At 43.3% G+C, this 14528-nt stretch overlaps 1 protein-coding gene across 1 annotated transcript; it reads right to left on the reverse strand.

The window, feature by feature from the left end:
- Positions 1 to 1792: 1792 nt before the first annotated feature.
- Positions 1793 to 14338, reverse strand: donson (DNA replication fork stabilization factor DONSON). The gene is made up of 12 exons (XM_078249899.1): positions 13084 to 14338; positions 12526 to 12597; positions 12241 to 12441; positions 11011 to 11189; positions 10831 to 10906; positions 10230 to 10332; positions 6924 to 6999; positions 6466 to 6609; positions 4411 to 4609; positions 4128 to 4197; positions 3886 to 4019; positions 1793 to 2150 (listed from the first exon to the last, which is right to left on the reverse strand). Exons 1-12 carry the CDS (start codon positions 13501 to 13503, stop codon positions 2010 to 2012), a joined length of 1815 nt encoding a protein of 604 aa, XP_078106025.1. The 5' UTR covers positions 13504 to 14338; the 3' UTR covers positions 1793 to 2009.
- Positions 14339 to 14528: the final 190 nt, after the last annotated feature.

Here is a 14528-nt window from a genome sequence, read left to right on the forward strand (position 1 = left end):
ACCAGGCTTGTTTGACGTACAAATTCCAAGTGGGAAAAACCCACTCATTGCGAGGCCGACTTTACAAGGCCCACACCGGGGAGCCACCCCATTGCGCCCCCAGAAAGGGGCTCACCTCCCGGGTATACATTCAGGAAAAAGGGCCCACCTCCGGGCACCTTGACCTCCGGTCGAGCCTGGGCACCCACACTTAAGCCCCCCTGTGGCCATACAAAACCGCGGGCCCAAATTGCCCGTGCCCCTGGTATCCCGTTTCACTCATTGCCAAGCCGGCTTTACAATGAAGCACATTTTCACACATAGAACCTAGCTGTTGAATTCCGTCCCAATTGCAGCACATATGCTGCAAGCGCAACAGCATCCAACAGCTAATTTCCGAGTGTCAAAAACCCACTCATTGCGAGGCCGGCTTTACAATGCCAGAATGACTAGATGACATTGCGAGGCCGACTTTACAATGCAAGCATGGTTGATGACATTGCGAGGCCGGCTTCACAATGCCGGCATGACTAGATGACATTGCGAGGCCGGCTTCACAATGCCGGCATGACTAGATGACATTGCGAGGCCGGCTTTACAATGTCCGCCCACACATGGTTGAGGATCATCGCTTGATCAACATCGATATAATATAAATAACCAGAAAAATTTACATATCCCTCTAGTACAGCATTTTATTGACCATGGATGGTGTAGCCTCAGGGCCACCATCCTTGAGTCCAACCCAACCTGGCCAGTGAAGCAGCGGAGGAGAGTCGAAAGGTCCTGGATCACTAGATTGGGCACACATTTACCCAGTGGTCTGAATGAGAGATAGGAGAGTTGGGAATTAGTGTAGGTCCATGGTTTGTGCATTTAATTCTGCTGCCTTCGGCAGCAGAATTCCTTTCTTTCATTCCTAACCTCACAGCCTTCGGCTGCGGGATTTTCTTTAATTTACCCTAACCCCAACCCCCTAACCCTAAAGCGAACGTTAGTTATCCATCAGTAGTAACTGTCACCAGCATCATTTACCACACTGACTCACAATATTCACATTTCTTATGAGCCTCATATATCAGTGTGAAAGTCTCCATTAACCCACTACACAACAGCGGTTTCTCTCCTGATGCGACAGCGCCATTCTTCCCTCTCATATAGAGCCTCGTGATGCCGGTCTATTCTATAGCCTGGAGCCAAAGCCCATCTATCAGGATCTATTTTAGGACATGGCATTTTAGGACAAATCGAAGACCGGGGTTTTTGGATGTATTGTTGGTGGTACTACTCAGCAACCTTTCAGCATAGTTATTAATTAAAAACGTTTTGTTTAAAGTAAAAGTTTGGAGCGATTTACATTTCCTCGGTCGTTACACTGTTGTCGTCTATGGGGAACGCGGGATTGTTTTCCCATAAAAGTTGGCGTGAATCTGTTCACAGACATTCTATGACGTTGCACCGGTTGTGCGTATGTGAATGACTTTAGGTCTCCAAAGATGGAAGTCCAGGAAGCAGCATTACATGTCATTTAGCTAACGTTTTTATCCAAAGCAACTTACAATTGCTATATATATATATATATATATAAGCATGCTTCTAGAGGTTAAGTGTCTTGCTCAGGGACACATTGGTTGATGTATCACAGTGGGAATCAAACCCAGCTCTCCCACACCAAAGGCATGTGTCATATCCACTGCGCCATCACCACCACCACCTAGTGAGGACAGACATTGAGTGCCTTGTGTGAATGGGTTAGAAGGTCTCTACAGATATTGTGACTGCAGTCTAGTCCTTCAAATTGACCAACCCTCAAAACATTTCATAGAATGTATTTATTTCAAAATATTTCATTTATTAAAACTGAAATTGAAAATAAAACCAATTACAAGTAATTAAAAACATTTTCAAAGAAGCTAACTAAACAATGCATTCATTAACATTTAAAACAAACTCAGAACAATGTGATCATTACAAGAGCTTTAAAAAAAGAGACAGTTTGTATTTTAAAAGAAGAAGCAGACTCGGAGCAGTCAGTTCTTCCAGGTGTAGCTGTAGTTGTTCATGTAGATGTGAGTCAGAGCCGTCTTCCCCAGGCCCGAGGTCTGCTGGAGCTGCTGGAGGGAAGCAGGATGGAGTCCACAGCCGGACAGGTCCACAGACCCAACAGGACTCTGCAGACAGAGAGACAGACAATTCAACACAAGTCTTTTACTAAGCAGCTAAAACACATTTACATGTCAGCATTAGAACTATTCATTAGGCATGTAGTTTGCAATCTCTATGTATTTTATTTTATTTCACTCCAGCAGCTGTGTCTTTTTGAATCTCTGTAGTTTTAGCTTGTAATTCTGCTCTTTGTTTTATTGCTAATTGTTCTGCTTCTGTGCTGTATTCTTTTGTGCTTGTGTTGTCTTCCTTTCTTGTTTCTTTCTTTGTATTATTTAAAGAAAGCCTTTTTACAGGGCTTAAAGTGAGAAAAAAAATCCTGAGCCTGAAACTTTTTTTTGAGGTGGGGGGGTGTCAGTGTAATATTTCAATATGCGCTCATTAAAGTTAATTTGACTGGCAAAACAGTTCCTTCTTACATTACAAAATAATAAGTCATAATGTTTAAGAAGTAAAAAGTTTTGGATCAATTTTTACTTCTTCCAACCATATGTTAAATTAAGAATCAATGTAGATATACATATTGCAATAATATCAAAATCCTACAATGAATAATTGTTAAAACAGAACTTTCTAGATGTGTTGTTACTTTGGCCAGGTCATCATCAAAAAAGAGAATTGGTTCATTCATGATTTTGTCCATGTTGATATTAGTTGCTTCATGTACATTGTTTGCTTCAACATACATTATTAAAAACGTCGCATTGTTTATCTTTTCATATAGCTAGACGTCTAAACTCTGGGACAAGGCCGTGATGTTTAAATACCTGCCATGCTGATTCCAAACAGACAGCTTTGTCAAGGCAGTTTGGGCTTCAGATGGCTTTCACACAGTGGCCATCGTTAATGATAAATCATGTTCCGCTATGAACCTGCACACACATTATTTATATCACAAACACGGTGGGTCAGTGAAGGACCAGTCGCAGCGGTAGCCGTCGTTGCCGGGGTAACATACTCGTATGACAGAGTGCACGGACCAAAGCTTTGTGACTAGCATCTTATGACTAGCAGCCCTGTCTCACCGCTGCTGCCGTGCAGCGTCTTCCTTAAACATGCGCTGCAGAAGCCTCCCTCAGTGTGAGGCACCGTGCTGAACAGCTTCCCGTCTCCTCTAGTCCTCTATTCATGCCCAGCACCATTTGTTTTAACTCCTTTCTCAACTAAAGCTGTATCTACATGCTCCATGTTTGATCAACCTTGCCTCCATTTTTTTTAGCCACGTTACCACGGAGACCACACCGCACTCTCGCATTTCGGCAAAGATCCGCCCTACTTTGCGTCTGATTGGCTAGAACTCGTTTCATCGTTAGGTGGAAGTTCGATGATTGGTTAAATCCAGCACATCAAAAACAAATTCCATACGGACTTTTTATTTATTTTTCTTAAATAGTCATACTCCAGAAATCGGGCACCAGGCCCGAGTACTTCAGCCCTGCGTTAGTTAGAGCTGGTTCCTCTCATATGATTGGTAGGTGAAATCAATTGCCTCGAAAATAATCAACCGCATGCAACTTTTTGCATTTTTTTCCCCCCTCAAGGCCGCATGCCGGCGATCCGGCACGGTGCCGGAATACTTTAAGCTTTTTAACATTGAGGCCAGGGGACTATACATGAGCACAGCCTTATGGCTAACTCTGGCATTGTTAACCCATGTAGAATCATGGGTTTTATTAATGTGCTGTTCTTTAACAAACTGATTGAATATAATTAAAATCTGTGTACAGAAAGCCGTCTTACCTGCTGCAGCTTGGGTGTGTGTGTGTTCATGACGGCGGTGGGTGTGTGTGTGTAAAGAGCAGCCGAGAAGTTTCCTTTCTGTGCAGGTCGTAGGAGAGTAGTGATGGCGTGGAGAGACGAAGGAAGGATCGGTCCTAAAGGAAAGAGGAGAAATTAAATTAAAGTGCCTCCAAAGAGCGCTCCACCTCAGACTTTATGTTCATTAAGTATGATACATATATACTGTATATATGATGATATACCTGTGATCTCCAGACTGCTGATGTTCTGGAAGGTAGAACCAACCTGGCTCTTCACATTCACACTGCGCGCCTGAAAAAACACACACACACAGTGGGACTGTTGTATTTCTCCCAGATACATTCCACAATTTCTTCAGATATTCACTCACATTTAAGAATGATTCAGTTTTTTTTATTTTTTTATTTGTTTTTATCAGATATAGAGCTCCACTGCTGTGGAATTCAATAAAAACATGAACTTCAGGCCACACTTGTGTGCGCATGTGTATGTGTGTGCGCGTACCTTAAGTGTTTGCATGGCAGCCCCTCTGAAGGCGCAGGGAGCCAGCAGTGTCGGGGGTAGCCCGGCCTGGGAGCCGGCGGCCGCCACCAGACTCTTACAGCCCATCAGGAAGTTGATGAGGGTGAAGGTGTGTGAGCCGTCCACACACACCAGCGACTCGGGCCGGTGGTCAACACACACCGTCTGACCCTCCTTACGACTGCACCACGGGTCAAGGAGCTTGACTCATTCTTCCCCAAGGGCTGACACTAACATTTATATTCATCTTGGATTAATGTGTGGGTTATTGTCTGGATGAATGGATGAGTTGCTTGGTCTCTAAAATGTGGATCAATGTTTCCCAAAGCCCAAGATTGTTTTGTCCACAACTACTGTCACAGAGGAGAGAAGAAACTAGAAAATTTAACAAGCTAACATCACACGTTTTTCATAAAAATGACTCAAAATAATTAATCGATTATCAAAATAGTTTCAAATTAATTTAATAGTTGACAACTAATCCATTCATCCCTGCAGCTCTATACAGTGGGGCAAAAAAGTATTTAGTCAGCCACCAATTGTGCAAGTTCTCCCACTTAAAAAGATGAGAGAGGCCTGTAATTTTCATCATAGGTACACTTCAACTATGAGAGACAAAATGAGAAAAAAAAAAAAAAATCCAGAAAATCACATTGTAGGATTTTCTATGAATTTATTTGCAAATTCCTCGGGAAAATAAGTATTTGGTCACCTACAAACAAGATTTCTGGCTCTCACAGACCTGTAACTTCTTCTTTAAGAGGCTCCTCTGTCCTCCACTCGTTACCTGTATTAATGGCACCTGTTTGAACTTGTTATCAGTATAAAAGACACCTGTCCACAACCTCAAACAGTCACACTCCAAACTCCACTATGGCCAAGACCAAAGAGCTGTCAAAGGACACCAGAAACAAAATTGTAGACCTGCACCAGGCTGGGTAGACTGAATCTGCAATAGGTAAGCAGCTTGGTGTGAAGAAATCAACTGTGGGAGAAATTATAAGAAAATGGAAGACATACAAGACCACTAATAATCTCCCTCGATCCGGGGCTCCACGCAAGATCTCACCCCGTGGGGTCAAAATGATCACAAGAGCGGTGAGCAAAAATCCCAGAACCACACGGGGGGACCTAGTGAATGACCTGCAGAGAGCTGGGACCAAAGTAACAAAAGCTACCATCAGTAACACACTACGCCGCCAGAGACTCAAATCCTGCAGTGCCAGACGTGTCCCCCTGCTTAAGCCAGTACATGTCCAGGCCCATCTTGAGTTTGCTAGAGAGCATTTGGATGACCCAGAAGAGGATTGGGAGAATGTCATATGGTCAGATGAAACCAAAATAGAACTTTTTGGTAAAAACTCAACTCCTCGTGTTTGGAAGAGAAAGAATGCTGAGTTGCATCCAAAGCACACCGTACCTACTGTGAAGCATGGGGGTAGAAACATCATGCTTTGGGGCTGTTTTTCTGCAAAGGGACCAGGACGACTGATCCGTGTAAAGGAAAGAATGAATGGGGCCATGTATCGTGAGATTTTGAGTGAAAACCTCCTATCAGCAAGTGCATTGAAGATGAAACATGGCTGGGTCTTTCAGCATGACAATGATCCCAAATACACCGCCCGGGCAACGAAGGAGTGGCTTCGTAAGAAGCATTTCAAGGTCCTGGAGGGCCTAGCCAGTCTCCAGATCTCAACCCCATAGAAAATCTTTGGAGGGAGTTGAAAGTCCGTGTTGCCCAGCGACAGCCCCAAAACATCACTGCTCTAGAGGAGATCTGCATGGAGGAATGGGCCAAAATACCAGCAACAGTGTGTGAAAACCTTGTGAAGACTTACAGAAAACGTTTGACCTCTGTCATTGCCAACAAAGGGTATTTTGTCTCTCATAGTTGAAGTGTACCTATGATGAAAATTACCGGCCTCTCTCATCTTTTTAAGTGGGAGAACTTGCACAATTGGTGGTTGACTAAATACTTTTTTGCCCCACTGTATGTTAGTTGTGCTACAGCAGGGAGTAAGAGCAGCAGGAGGATACAGTTGAATGGAGATGCTGTCTGGCTTCTTGATTTTATCTTGGACTCCCATCTCCTTCAGCCAGGAGAAGCTGCCGTCTTCATCATCACCGTCCTCTTCATCATCAGCTTCCAGACTGTCCTCGCCCTCATTCAGCTCACAACACCTATGATTCAAATTAAATAACTGTCAATTAGCTTTGACTCAACTTATAGGGTTTAGGTGTAGTGTGGGGGTCACAGGTGTAGGGTGGGGTCACAGGTGTAGTGTAGGGTCACAAGTGTAGTGTAAGGTCACAGGTGTAGTGTGGGGTTCAGGTTTAGTGTAGGGTCACAGGTGTAGTGTGGGGTCACAGGTGTAGTGTAGGGTCACAGGTGTAGTGTAGGGTTCAGGTGTAGTGTGGGGTCACAGGTGTAGTGTGGGGTCACAGGTGTAGTGTGGGGTCACAGGTGTAGTGTAGAGTGGAGGCAGCAGACTCACTCTATGTCCTCGTTCAGCTTGTGTTGCTCCTTGCTCCTCCTCCTCTTCTCCACCAAAGGCAGACTGAACTCGATACCTGAACAGGAACACAACATCAATGCATTAACGTAGGGTTATAGTCGGTGGTGTTTCTGCCAGCCACAAAACGTCATCATGTCTTTGGCAACCAGCACAAAGGCTCCAAAAGTTGTCGCACTGTGGCTCTAAATTTTTGTATCTCATCTGTATGATTCTTCACGAACAGACCACAGAGAGTCAAACATCTGTATGATTCTTCATGAACAGACCACAGAGAGTCAAACATCTGTATGATTCTTCATGAACAGACCACAGAGAGTCAAACATCTGTATGAGTATTCACGCAGAGACCACAGAGAGTCAAACATCTGTATGATTCTTCATGTGCAGACCACAGAGAGTCAAACATCTGTATGATTCTTCATGTGCAGACCACAGAGAGTCAAACATCTGTATGATTCTTCATGTGCAGACCACAGAGAGTCAAACATCTGTATGATTCTTCATGTGCAGACCACAGAGAGTCAAACATCTGTATAATTCTTCATGAACAGACCACAGAGAGTCAAACATCTGTATAATTCTTCATGAACAGACCACAGAGAGTCAAACATCTGTATAATTCTTCATGAACAGACCACAGAGAGTCAAACATCTGTATTAGAGATGTTCCGATACCGATACCGGTATCGGTATCCGATACTGCTTTTTGTCACAAACAGCAAACATCTCCTCACTTTCCGCGAGCTGCCTGTCCCCTGAACACACTGTAAAAACATCTCCTCACTTTCCGCGAGCTGCCTGACCCCTGAACACACTGTAAAAAACGTGGTCTCTGTAGACAGTCCAGGCTCCACAAACGCCAACAAAAACAACCTGTGCCAACCTGCACCACCAAACATAAACAGTCTTCCAGCCAATAACCGACAAGAAGGATTTGGGGGTGGGGATTGGGGGGGTTAGTGCACGGAAGGGAGGGGATGGGATGAGGAGGGAGGGACGAGCTAGCCTCATTTTGTTTGACAATACTTTGAAAGTCAAGAAGTGACGTCACCCAACATCGCTTAGAGCACCTTTAACATGGATGTAGGGCTGCAACTAACGATTATTTTTATAGTCTGTTGATTATTTTCTCAATTAATCGATTAGTTGTTTGGTCTCTAAAATGTCAGAAAATGGTGAAAAATGTGGATCAGAGTTTCCCAAACACCCAAGATGACGTCCTCACATGTCTTGTTTTGTCCACAACTCAAAGATCTTCAGTTTACTGTCCCAGAGGAGAGAAGACACTAGAACATATTCACATTTAACAAGCTGACATCAAATACTTTTGTCTTAAAAAAAAAACGACTAATCGATTATCAAAATAGACTAAGTGATACACTTTGGGGATGTTCTTACGCATTTATTGCTCACCATATGTAAACAGGCTATAGAACGAGAGTACATAGCGTTACAGTTGGCTAAAGGCTTCCCATGACCCTTCCCTGACTGGTGTTAGGTTGATAAGGGGTTGAAATGCTTGTGTGTTTAACTCAGACATTTTTCTGCCTTCGCTGTTGTCAATTGTAAATTAGTGAGCTACCAGCAGTAAACATAGCAAACTTTAGCAAAGTTACTTTCCTTGTGTTAGCCTAGACTGTTAGCAAGCTACTAACCCAGGATAACGCTAATTGTAATGCCTTATCATGTAGGCATGTTAGGACTGTCAGCGTTAACGGGTTAATCGCGATGCGATTAAGGGCCGACGCAATGCGATACATTATTTTTTTTTTTTTATAAAATCACATTAATCGCATGCCGGCATTTATTAATTTATTTTACACTTCACTGGGCTTGGGGCCTACCAGCTACTATTTTGACCCTTTGCAGCACCGTTACTTATCATCAAGCTGCCACTTCCTCGTAACACATCCTGCTGCTGCAGGCTGCAGACATGATGGAGAAAGACAGCAGCAATGAAATCCTGAATGGAGCTTTTTATTTTCCAAAACTCCCGGACAGCTCGTAGACAAGTCTAAACCATATGCACGTTGTGTAAAGCCAAATTAAAATATCACCGAAGCACGTCAAGCTGGAGCTTCCACCTACGGAGCTAAGCATAATAGTACAGTTAACGTGATGCTACCCGCTAGCATGTTACCCACTCAGGCAAAGCACTATTTTGGAGAGTGCTACTTGCCGACCTGTGGATGAAACAGAATCCCAAAAAATTACTACAGCTCTTGCGAAATGGGTGGCAACTAACTGCAGACCTGTCAGCATCGTAGAGGACTCGGGTCTTAAAGACGTACTACGGTTGGCATGTTCTGACCCGTCTCATTGCCGTCGAGGGGGACAGTAGTTTTCACGGATACACAGCCTGTTATGACACGGAGAAAGCAGCCACACTGGAACAGCTGCAGAGTCCAAACTCTGTCTCATTAACCGCTGATCACTGGACGTCAGTGAGGAATCTACATTATTTAGGAGTTACTAAACACTAGATGGACTCTGGTAAGGATAGGGATCTTTAGTTTTTTAGTTAGGTACTTGGAGGAATTGGGCAATAATGACAGATTCACACATTTTTCTTTTGTTTACAGTAAATAATTACAAATCTTAAAATCAAGTTCATAAAGTCACTTTCTTTGCATTCATTTGATTCCCAATCAAGACACACTGGTAACAATTGTTTTCGATCATTATTATGTACTTAAAAACTGTTCTGAAATGCAAAATAATAGAATTTTAATCATGTGATTAAATATGCGATTAACTATAGAAATTCAGCGATTAAAAAATATTAATTGTTTGACAGCCCTAAAATAAACACAAAATACCAACAATGGTCTAAAGTCCAGCCTGAACAGACAGTATGGACGTTATCTAAGGTATAACGTTAAACTTAGCGAACAAAGAGAACAGAAGTAGCCTTGACTGGCGTTGACGACTGAAGTGGAAGCCCGGGGCTGTCAGTCAGTAAACAAGGAAGCTGGCACATTGAATAAAGAGACCAAAAAAACCATGGCAAAATGAAATGCAATTGGTTGCGATTTCATTCTAATTTTTAGTCCAAATAATTTTAACTGAATTGAGGATTGCACTGAAACTTTGCATATTGAAATGTCAATTGCAAAATACATATTCAAATTGAATGACAAAATTGAAAATTAAATTGACAATTACATTGCCATTTGAATAAAGAGACCAAAAACATTCCATAGTTAATATCATGTTGAAGATGTATAAGAAGAGAAAAGCCTTTGTATTGTGAATAGTGAAGATGAGGTACTGGGAGCGACTCACCTTCAGCCTTCATGGCCTCTCGGAGCCCCCTGGTTGTTGGAGAGATGAAGGCAGTGATGGAGCTGGAGCCCCCGAGACCTGCGGCCCTGAACAGCACTGTCAACTGACAAACACGTCTGACATCAGAACATTCAATCACAACAGGGCAAACATTTTTTCAGATGCAACCATCCCATTTAAAAAAAGGGATGTACTAGGTTCAGTAGGGATGTAAGCATGCATGGTTTAAATTTGAATATAAATGTGTAAAGATGCTTGAATGAATCTTGATGCAGTTTTTAATCTACATTTGATTTCACTTGTCTTCAGACGTCACTACGTCTTCTTAGTTTATTTATTAGAAGAGATTTGTTTCTATTTAGTTAGTTATTTTGATATGGGATTTGTTTTAAAAATCTAATTTCTGTAAAGGACAAAATACAGTTTCAGTGTCACTTTTGATAAAAGGACACATCTGTTTTGCACAGTTTATAGAAATAAAAGGAAGCTTTTTCACTCATTTGTCTGCATCTCATTCTGTTAACTTAATGACTCAGGAGTTGAGTGTATTGTTACAGTCCTAGTGTTTAAAATCCATAAAGATGTGTGATGTATACAGTACCTGATAGGAGCAGAGGTAGAAGTAGGGACAGAGTCTGGCCTTCAGCAGACTGTAGAGAGACGACAGACTCACTGACCTGGAGAACAACAACACGCTGCCATATCAGACCTTTACAAGACTCTGTGTGTGTGTGTGTGTGTGTGTGTGTGTGTGTGTGTGTGTGTGTGTGTACTAACTGACCATTCAGTCATAAGGCTTTGCTGCAGAGCCCGGTCCTGTGCCCAGGGCGTGTTCTTCCCCGTGAAGTTCCTGTCTGCGTTAATCCGGGGGAACAGAGAGATCCAGGGCAGGGACGGGTGTTGCCAGTACACCAGACTCTGCTGGAAGGCACAGCGGAGCTCCGGGCACACCCGTGGGTCCTGCAGGGGACAGAGAGACAGGGACGGGCTGCCTCTAACATAACAAACACCAACCACAGTTTGGAGGCCAAGGAGGCAGAAATTTAGCATCAAGGTCAAGTGTTTATGAGGTTGTGTGTGTGTGTGTGTGTGTGTGTGTGTGTGTGTGTGTGTGTGTAAATGGACGAGTTGATTAGGTTGGGGGGGCAAGGTCTGTCCCAATTAACGTTATGGTTCGGAGCTACGACGCTGGAAACGTAACACTAATCTACAACAGCAGTCTGTTTCTGATATAACGTAATTTACACTGATTTCAGTGCTCTTGGATACACAGTTTGTTGAAGAGTGTGACATTCAGGCTCTGCATGCACAGCAAACCAACAATCATGATCTATTTTAATCAATTAATCAAACAACCAAAGCAGGCCCCGCTAGTCGACCACAACCTGAAATTTAGAGGAAGCAACATGCATGCATTATTAATAACATTCACTTTAGCCTAGATTGATATTATGTGAATACAATGGTGTTATGTCAGTCAACCAGTGTATTTCTTCCTAATTTCAGTAAGAGTAATCACAGTGCTTACTTGTTTTGGTTTTTGTAAAGCATTACAAAGACTGGTTCACATAAGAACATTTCCTTTTTCATTTTTATTTTCTTTGTAGATGCACTCCCCTACCTACACCCTAGTAGTTGAAAATGACTAAATAGGGCTATTTATGTCCTCTTGTAAAAATTAGTCTTTTTTTCATATCGCAATATATATCGCAGGGGGAAAAACAATATCGCAATGTAAGTTTTTTCCAATATCGTGCAGGCCTAGTTCTTTTCATATAGTTAGTTCATAGTTTTGGCCACATTATAGACTACAGCCAGCAACATAAAGTGAAGTAGCACTTTACATTCTGTTTTCATGTCCTCTGCTGGAAAAATACAGTTTAGGATTTACTGTGTTACTGAAATGTCGGCGGATATTACAGCCCGGTTCCAGTAACGTTACTGTAATCATCTGCTGAAACCTGCACATCTTGGTCTATAACCCCACCAAATAAAATAACACCGAGAGTACCTGCAGACTGTGAGGCAGAGACAGGAAGTGAGCTCTGCAGTGCTGACTCAGCCCTGCAGCCTCCTCCTGAGCTTTGGGATGCTCAGCCCAGGACAGCGTGAGCGGCGAGGTGAAGAGGAGGCGGGTCTTCAGGCTCCAGTCGGCCGGGTACTCGGCGCACACAGGGGGGGAGATTGAGGCTGGAGCGATGGCCTGGGGACTCTGGGGACACAGAGACGTTTACAACAAGGCAGACACGTGGAGAGAGACAGACATTTTGTACAAAAATCAAACCAGGAGTCCAACCTTCAGCAGTGGAGCTTTAACCTCCTCTTCCTCTTCTTCAAACACAGAGTCGTCTCCAGAGAAGAGACGCTTCTACAGCAGACGACACAGCAATATTAAAGAGCAAAACGTAATCATTTTTTATTTAAAAGAAAAATCTAAATAAAAAAATATTAACATAAACAAGTAACTCTCTAAAAATGAAAATAACAGAACAAAGTAACTGTGTTTTCTTATCGTTTTATCAGACTGACAGGACTGATTCATGTTCCACATCCACAGTATGATCAATACTTGACACATAACTGACTGAGGTTTTAACAGGGGAGAGCTGAACTGAAAGTATTTCCAGAAAACTCCAGGCAAGCTTCCAATCTCATGGATGGCTTTATACACAAAATAATTCACAAATTTAAATCTATTGATGTCAAACAGAAATAAGTTTCAGCTTACGAAACAACGACACAGACTGCTGCCTGAAACTAGAAAAAGAAGCCTAACAAATGGCTTCTGAAGAGCAACATGTGGCTTGACGGCCGTGATAGATGTATATCTGAAAGTTTGATTATTGTAACGGACCTTGCTGGAGACATGTTCCTGTTGTTCTGCCTCAGTCAGCCTCGCGCTGAGAGTTAAACCTCCTCGTGTCTCTGTTGACATGTCCTCGTCGTGTCCCTCTTTGTCTGTCCATGTCTTCATCTTGTAAGACGTGTCCGCAGCTTCTTCGTCATAAACGAGACGTTTCTTTTTGGGGCTGTAAGTGTTCTCGATGTTAGCGAACGGGTTCCTGCGTTTTCCTCCGGAGCGCGGCTGGCTGCTGAACAGCGGCCCCGGGGAGAAGGGACGGACACCTGCCGCCAGGGCCGCCGGGAATGAGTCGCTCTGTCCCGGGCTGCCAGTGGAGCCCTGGCCGGCCTCGCTGCGGCTTCTTTTCCTCCTCATTCGCATGATGTCCGCCGGTCGCTTGAAGCTGGGTGAGTATCCCGCCTGCTGAGACATTCTGAGGGGAAGAGTTGGTCTAAACAGCCGACAGGGAACACCAACACTGAGCTGCTGCTGCTTCTGTTGTTTTGTTATCGCGCGCCTTCCGCACTGGACGGATTTGGCGCGTAGCGTAGCGTGCTGACGTAGGTGTTTCCGCTCGTGTTGCGTTTGCGTCTAGAGAGAAAAAATGGAAACGGCACATCCCGGTGCAACGGACAACGGGAAAAGTTTTCACAACGCAAGGGAGTGATCACAACTCTTTGTGACAAAAAACACATATTTTTTAAATTGAAAATGCACGCGCTAGCCTGTTCCATGTACGTGTTTCTCCGAATGACGAGGAGCCTTACCTAGACTCTGGAGGACCCGACTTGGAGGGACCCTCGACTTTGAGAAACACCTGGAGTGTTTAGACAGAGGAGCTGCAGCATGAAAAAAATCAAAGCATGTAAACCTATTCTAGTAGATAGGATAAGATAAAAGCAGAGATTGATTTGGTAAATATGGAATATGTTGTTTGTATGTCATGTGTGTGTGTGTGTGTGTGTGTGTGTGTGTGTATATATATGTGTATATGTATATATTTGTATTCATGTATTTCTCCGAATGATTTGTATATGCGACAGGAAGACGTTTGTTAAATAAGTCAATTTGTGGTGTCTTGTAATCCCATGTGGGATGGGCCACGGCCAAGCGACGTGTAGTTACATTTATTCGAGAGGTGCACCTACGGCGTAGGGTCCGGCGTAGACACAGACGGGTCTGCAGGGGTTAGTGTTGCCAACTCTTTTCCAATGAAAGTAGCTAGCACCAGCTCCAAAAGTCGCTAAAAGTCGCTAGATGACGTGTTATGCTCATTTGCATATTTGTGACGTCATTACGCAATCATTTGCATAAAGCTTGGCTTGGTTGTGTCAGCAAGGTAGATAGAAAGAAATAGAAATCTTTAGCCAAATAATCACAAATTCAATTCAGGAATTAATTTGACCTTATAATTATTCCTTAGGTAGCCGATCTTTGGAGTAAAAAAAGAAATTCTA

The sequence above is a fragment of the Sander vitreus genome, chromosome 5, assembly GCF_031162955.1.
Source record: "Sander vitreus isolate 19-12246 chromosome 5, sanVit1, whole genome shotgun sequence".
NCBI classification, from domain to species: Eukaryota; Metazoa; Chordata; class Actinopteri; order Perciformes; family Percidae; genus Sander; species Sander vitreus.